The following is a 7,438-nucleotide window of genomic DNA, read 5'->3' as shown; positions in this document are numbered from 1 at the left end:
CTCAGTGTTATGATGAGTGAAATTTACCTGATTTTTTTTTTTACTTCCAATCCTTAAAGAAACCTGGAGGATACACCAAATAAAGGCTGACTGTAGCAAACTAATTCAACACAAAATGTGGTCACTGACTACCATCACTGAATGCAATCAGAAATAAATACTATAATAATGCCTTAGTTGTTTTTTCATTAGAAATGTTTTGGGCTACTTTGGTCCTTTTTTTAATGCCATTTTTGTGATTGAAACGCCTGCCAACCCTCAGTCGGGATACAAGTACCAGCATTTTGAATGTGATTGTGATCTCACAGGTGTGTTGCTAATGTGAACAAACTCCTGCTGGGGCTTGTAGCTTTTTTTTAAATCAAATCTGTAGTAGGTGTGTAACAAAAGCTTTCATCTGTTATTTTATGTATAGACAAAATCTGTTAATAAAAAAAACCCTTTCTTTGAAGAAAGCGATGGGGCTACTTTCAAGTGAGCTGCTAAATGACATTGGGCTTCGAATGCAGTGGAATTCTGGCAATCCCAGCCAGACCCTGCAGCACTGCAGAGCTGAGGCAGAGTGGGGAGCTGCAGCTGGAGCAGCACAGGAGAACGGGTCCTGGGTCAGCAGAGACAAGCAGCTCCAAAGGGAGCCAGGGCTGAGCTACAGAGGGGAGCTGCGGGGCCAGAGCCAGGATAGAGGATGCCGGCCGTGCCACAAGTATCACAGCAGCCGAGAGCAATGAGCAGCTGGGGAGAACAAGGTAGGGCCATGGGATGAGGGCCCAGCAAAGGGAGATGTCGCCCGACAGGAGGGCCTTCAAGGTCTGACTCAGGGATGGGGATGGGACTTGAACCCAATGTGAGGGCAGGTGCTGGGAAGAAGGGCCCTGCCACCTAAAATCTGTAGGCTCTGCTGGCCTTCTGTACCCGTGAGTGCCACTCGCAGTATCTTGTGGGTATCTTCATTATACAAACTCCCTCCCGCCCCCATAGCCATCTTTAGCAGTGGAATAGCTGACATGGTTACTCTTTCAATTATCTTTGCTGGGCACAGCAATCCTCACAGGCTGTCTGAAAAGGACTGAAGGCCAAAGGCAGAAATGATACAAATAGTGGAAAGTGTCTTTGCTATGTGTGATAGGTGCTGGTCTGCCAAGGTATAATGCTGCACCTGTTCTACTTAGCTCATGATGGGAGAAGTTCCTTTGCAAATAGAATCTCTAAAAACTTTACAGGTTTTTCTGTTTTTAAATGATAGCTGGCATTGTGGCGCCTTGTAGCAGAGGCCTGGGCTAAAATAATCAAAACTTTGCAGCTATAAAGCAAAATTAAGTGTGAGCAAGAGGCAGCTCACAGAATCTGTCAAGAACAGGGCTGATATTGCAGAAACACACACTGCTAAGTAGTTTTAGGTATAAAACTATAGACACAAACACATTCCAGGAAGGTGGCACCAGAACACCTCAACACCAAACACACTCCTCAATGAGAATAGGAACACGCTGATCCATCTTAAAGTTAGGGTCAGAGATAACAGCATAATGGATGGAGATGTCCAAGGTAATGTGCAGTCCCTGGATACGTCAATGGTTGACACCCTAATACTTCAAATGGTGGCATCCTGATACACCAGGAGCAATATGTAACTTGTTCTATTGGTGTATAAAAATGTATCTCAGAGGACGTGTCTTTGTCTGGCGTAGGTGATAGTGGAAAGTCCTGCCACTAACTGAGCTAGTCCATTGCAACAGGCATACACGTGTTAGTGTATCTGTAACAATTGAGCAGGGCATTAGGACCACACTTCATTGTCAATAAACCTGACCAAATCCCTTCTCTAAGAACTGAGTCTGTGGATTTATTGGGCAGCTCAGTTGGAGATGGCTGTATGTGCTATCTGGCCAGAGTCAGTACAGCACACAGAAAGAACATACACACACAGCCAAACATCTGTCAACAGTGCACAATATGTAACTACCAGAGAACTGGTCCAGCTCATTGAGGCACATCAGATGGGCTCAATTGGAGTTTTGGTCTTCAGCCCTTGGAATCAGTGTCCAGGGTGAGCCTGGCTCAGAACCCCATCGAAGCATCAGAACCTCAACAAGACATCAAATCCCTCCCCAACTGCCACCTGTGCACCCGGGTGTGTTGTTCCCAGCACTGGAAACCTACCAATAAACCCCACCAAACCCACAATTCCCCACGCAGCAGCTGCACACATGCTGAGCGGGCAAAGGAAACTGTTCCAAGGGGCGCTGCGGCAGGCTGGAATTGGGGGAAGCATCATTTCCACATTATACCTAAATCCCTGCTAGCAACAAAGGATTCATCTGTAGAATCCATGGGTCTGGAGCGGGTGCACGACGGAGGCAGCCAGGCATGTCACTGATAACCAGCATGGGCAAGTCACCTTGTGTAGTTTAGGCAGAGCTGCTGTGGCACGTTCCCAAAGGTCTTGTCCGTATTTTACTCCTCACAAGTAAAGAAACACCCGTTAAAGCATCAGAGAGACTTGGAAAAGTACCAAAGCTCTCAGATTCTAGCAGAGACTTTAAGCGTCTGAGGTGGATCCTGCATTGGAAGAACAGAGCTTGGTGATTTTCCATAACACTTGGATGATCCACATCCCATCTCAGGAGGACACAGAGACCCCTGGACGGGGGATTCTGAGGCAAAATTCTGTATAACTCTCCTACGCTACCCCCATGTCCTGCACCTCAGCTTTGCTCTTTGCTGGAGCCCAGGCCAGTGCTCTGTCTTGTCAGGATTTTTCAGAAAGTGTTTCACAGAGTGAAATTTTGGGGCTATTGTATGTAAAACCCTGACAAAGAGATGTCAATTGTTCCTAGTCAGTTTCAAGGAGAGAGAACCATACATTTCTTAATGGAGATTCCCTACATCCTAGTAAGGAAGGAAGGATGGATGATGGTAAAGTACAAGTAGGATCTGATGAGAAACAGTCAAAGGGAAAAAATTCCCACAGTGAATGGCAATGAACATAAGGTAGGTTCAGAAATTAAAATAGTGAAAGAACAAGTTAAAATTTACTTAGCAAGTTAGATATATTCAGCCAACCAGTGGTTTTCAAACTATTGTACTGGTGACCCCTTGCACAAGCAAGCCTCCGATTGCGACCCCCCCTTTATAAACTAAAAACACGTATTTATATATTTAACACAATTATAAATGCTAGAGGCAAAGTGGGGTTTGGGGTGGAGGCTGACAGTTTGTGATCTCCCCATGCAATAACCTCACGACCTCCTGCGGGGTCCTGACCCCCAGTTTGAGAACCCCTGCAGTGAACATATACAGTTCTTTGTCTGGCTTGCTATTTAATTCCTCAACCTCAAAAGGGGGAACTGGTCCATCATTTATCTATGCCAAATTTTCCAAACAGTCATACTAACTTGCTCTAGCGAATCATACAGGACATAGACCTGTATGTCCCTTGCAATATAGCCAAATATTACAAATAATTATTATAAATAGCATATATTGGAATGCAGCATAAACAAAACCCAAGAAAATAATATAATAAATGAAACCAATTAAAAAAAACAATAAAAAAACTGATAGCAAGATTGCAAGCCAGCCTTATGGGCGAAGTTCCCCACTAACTTTAGGCATCTGGGACAAAACTTCATATAAATGATAAAAGCTGAAATGTGTAGCTTTGGGGAATGCACTTTCTGAGTAAAGTGAACTTAACATCGCTGCACAAGACAGCTTCCCACAGACTGGTATCCTATAAAACCTTTTTTCTTGTACTATTTTATTATGGGATTATACACCTCTACCCCGATATAACGCTACCCAACATAACATGAATTCGGATCTAATGCAGTAAAGCAGTAAAGCAGTGCTCCGGGGCGGGGAGCGGGGAGGCTGCGCACTCTGGCAGATCAAAGCAAACTTCCATCCTTATGCCCCGTTCCTGTGTCCCCTACCAACTGCCCTGGCCTCCTCCTCACCTCCAGTGTTCCAGCCCCCTTAGCTGGGTTTCTCGAGCGCCAGCAGGCACAGCAGCAACATCAGTCCCACAGGTCGTGTAGGAGCCATCAAACAAAGAGCAGAGGCATGTGAATGCCAGAGATGATTAATTGACATAAAGTCCAAAGAAGGAGAGAAAATGAATTAGGGACACTAGAATAAGCAAAGTTGTGTCTCAGTCTTGCTCATTTACGTTGGAATATGACAAGACATTTTCATTCTCAGACTACAGTGAGCAGGCAGATGCAGTTTTCTGCTTTCCTTGCAGACAGTTTTCCAGTGGTTTGAGAGACCTTGCTGTGATGGGTCGGACACCCTGGGATGTCACCTGGTGTTCTGGGACACCACTGAGTCAGACTCTTCCACCAGCCTGGGTCCCCTGTTAGCCCTATCTTGCTGAGCCAGGCGCTAAAGCTTCTTCTAGCAGAGTTTACAGGCAGGGCCACCCCTGGCTTCAGTTACAGACATTGAGGTCAGCTCTTGAAAAATTCAGTTTAAGGGACTTGTCATGGCACCCAGATGTCCACCCCACTTTGGAGAACAAACCCAAAATTATATGAAATCCGCCTCTTCCCTCAGTGTGGACGAGAATATGCACAGTTTCTCACCGCCGCAGTTTGAAAGAGCATAATCTGGGTTATATTATAAACAGGGGCAGCTCTATGTTTTTTGCCACCCCAAGCACGGCAGTCAGGTGGCTTTCAGCAGCTCGCCTGTGGGTGGTCCGCTGGTCACGCGGATTCAGCGGCATGCCTGAGGGAGGTCCACCGATCCTGCGTCTTCGGTGTCCCCACCACCGAATGATCGCCGAAGCCGCAGAACCGGCAGACCTCCCTCAAGCATGCCGCCAAAGGCAGCCTGACTGCCGCCCTCACAACGACCGGCAGGCCACCCTCCGTGGCTTGCCGCCCCAGGCACGCGCTTGCTGCACTGGTGTCTGGAGCCGCCCCAGATTATAAACCAGAAATAAATTTATTAACCATGAAAAGGCATATTTTAGGTGGACAAAGAGATAGCAATTAGAACAAAGCAGGTTACTAAGAAAACAATACAAGCAAGCGATCTAAACTAGATTCCCTAAAGAACTGGTTCCAAATAATAATTCCTCACCTTAGTTTTTGTTTCAGGTAGAGCCCCTTGCCAGATTTCCACTGCATTACTAGATCAAAGTCACTTAAAACTCACCTGAAAGTAGCCCAATCAATTTCTTGAAACAAAGTTATTTTTATTCATACATGTCTCTATACGTAAAATAACAAATGAAAGCTTTTCTTACATACTTACTACAGATTTAACTACAAGCCTAAGCAGGATTTTGTCCACATTAGCAACTCATCTATGAGATAACAATTAAGTCAAAATCAAAACCCCAGTACTGATGCTTGCATCCCGATTGACGGATGGCAGGTGATTCAAACCAAAAATGGCAAATGGCTGCATTAAAAATGGCCCCAAAGTAGCTCAAATCATTTGTAATGAAAAAACAACGATAGCATTATTATATTATTTATTTCTAATTCCATTCAGTGATGGTATTCAATGTCCATGTTTTGTGTTGAATTAGTTTGGTGCAGTTAGCCTTTTTTTTTGGTTTATCCTACAGGTTTCCTGAAGGATTAGAAGTAAAGAAAATCAGGTACATTTCATTCACTGGACAACTGTAAAATTGATAAAGAAGTTGAGCATTTTAGTTTCTTACTTTTCTCTTCAAATTGCAGCTTCTGTTCATCAAACTGATAAAGAATCTTGTTCACACAGCGACTAACGGAAAACTATCTGGTAATGTCAGAGCCACGGAAAGATTGAGTGACAGGGCGTGGGGGGGGTTGGGTCCTGATGGGTGACAATGAAAGAAGTCAGGTGATGGTCAGAGAGAGGGAACTCAGCAAAGGAAAGAAAGCAGCACTTGATGATGGAGAGATAAGACATTAGGTGTGAGGAACTTCTCAGACTGAACTTCCACAATGCTGAGCTCAGCCAAACTGGGGCAGAGCACCCTTGATTAATGAGGAAATAGCCTTTCCCCTCTTGTCACAATGGTTTAAAATCAGTGGCCCAGCCAATCACCATCTGCAGGTGTATTTGCACAATTTCTCATGAAGTTCTTTGGTTTTGACCCCATAAATGATAGGGTTGAGCATGGGGGGGATGAGGAGATAGAGGTCAGCAAAGATGATGTGGACGTGCAGAGCAATGTCCTGAACAAAACGTTGTGTTAGGTGGTAGAAGAGGCTGGGAGTATAATACGTTAGCATCACACAGATGTGGGCTGTGCAGGTGTTGAGGGCTTTATGGTGGGCTTCATTGGAGGACATTCTGAAGACGGCCTTGAGGATCAGACCATAAGACAGGGCAATGAGCGTCAGGTCTAAACCAGTGACTAGAAACAGTATCACCAAGCCATATATGCTGTTCACTGTGATGTCCCCACATGAGATCTTTGCCACAGCTATAGGTTCGCAATGCGTGTGCGGGATGATGCGGTTCGCACAGAATGGCAGCCTAGTCAGGAGCAAGGGCAGAGGCAGAACGAAGAGAACAGATTTGATCAAACCTAGAAGCCCTAGCTTAGCTATTCGTGCATTGGTGAGGATGGTGGCATATCTCAGAGGTTTACATATGGCAACATAGCGATCGAAGGCCATTGTCATGAGGATGGTTGAGTGCATAACAGTAAACATGGGAAGGAAAAATGACTGGGTGAGGCAGCCATGCACAGTAATGGTTTTCAAATTGAACCAAAATATGCACAGTGCTTTTGGCACAACAGAAGTAGAGCTGGTGATCTCTGTGACTGCCAGCATGCAGAGCAGCAGGTACATTGGCTTGTGCAGTGTCTGTTCTTTGCTTACAACAAACAGAAGCATTAAATTTTCCAACAGGCCGATAATGTAGAATATTGCGAAAGGGATGGAAATCCAGACATGAGCAGCTTCCAGGCCGGGGATGCCCATTAAGATGAATGATGAAGAGTCAGAGGGGGTGAGGTTGAAAGCTGCCATGAAGTTCTCACTGTGTCAATCGAGCTCAGAAATGTTCAAACTTCCTGTGAAGAGAGAGAAGCACAGCGAGGGGGGTTACACACTATAAGAAATAGTAGGGTAAATATTTTATAGTTATTAACAGAAAGGGGGGCAAGAAGTGAGGTGCCAACATTTATAGATGACACGAGATTATTTTGGTTATATTCAAGTCTAGAGAAGTCCTCAGATGGAGCAAACTATGCCTTGTGAAACCCTGCTCCCAGTGCAAGCATGGAGAGAAACTCAACAAAATGTTGGATCCAGGAGTGAAATTGGGAAACCATACAGAAAATACAATGCCATGAGATCAGCCAGTCAAGTTTCACCCTCCTCTGGACTCCTCTGTGTCATACTGTTACCCGAGGTTCTTTCAACCCAACGCTTTTGGTAACTTTTACTCAGTGCGAGGTGGTGTCAGGAAATAAATCAGGGGAGAC

The 7,438-nt window shown here is 45.1% G+C and overlaps 1 protein-coding gene across 1 annotated transcript; it reads right to left on the bottom strand.

Moving 5' to 3' along the window:
* Positions 1-6,041: 6,041 nt before the first annotated feature.
* Positions 6,042-6,980, bottom strand: LOC120394502 (olfactory receptor 52N2-like). Its single transcript, XM_039518728.1, has one exon. It carries the CDS (start codon positions 6,978-6,980, stop codon positions 6,042-6,044), a length of 939 nt encoding a protein of 312 aa, XP_039374662.1.
* Positions 6,981-7,438: the final 458 nt, after the last annotated feature.

The sequence above is a fragment of the Mauremys reevesii genome, linkage group 1 (assembly GCF_016161935.1).
Source record: "Mauremys reevesii isolate NIE-2019 linkage group 1, ASM1616193v1, whole genome shotgun sequence".
In the NCBI taxonomy this organism is placed as follows: domain Eukaryota; kingdom Metazoa; phylum Chordata; order Testudines; family Geoemydidae; genus Mauremys; species Mauremys reevesii.
The sequence above is the reverse complement of the archived record's forward strand: the minus strand, read 5'-3'. Positions and strand labels throughout refer to the sequence as shown.

Bases quoted from the DNA above. Each gene is read 5' to 3' on its own strand.
- LOC120394502 (XM_039518728.1), bottom strand. From the start codon at position 6,980: ATGGCAGCTTTCAACCTCACCCCCTCTGACTCTTCATCATTCATCTTA.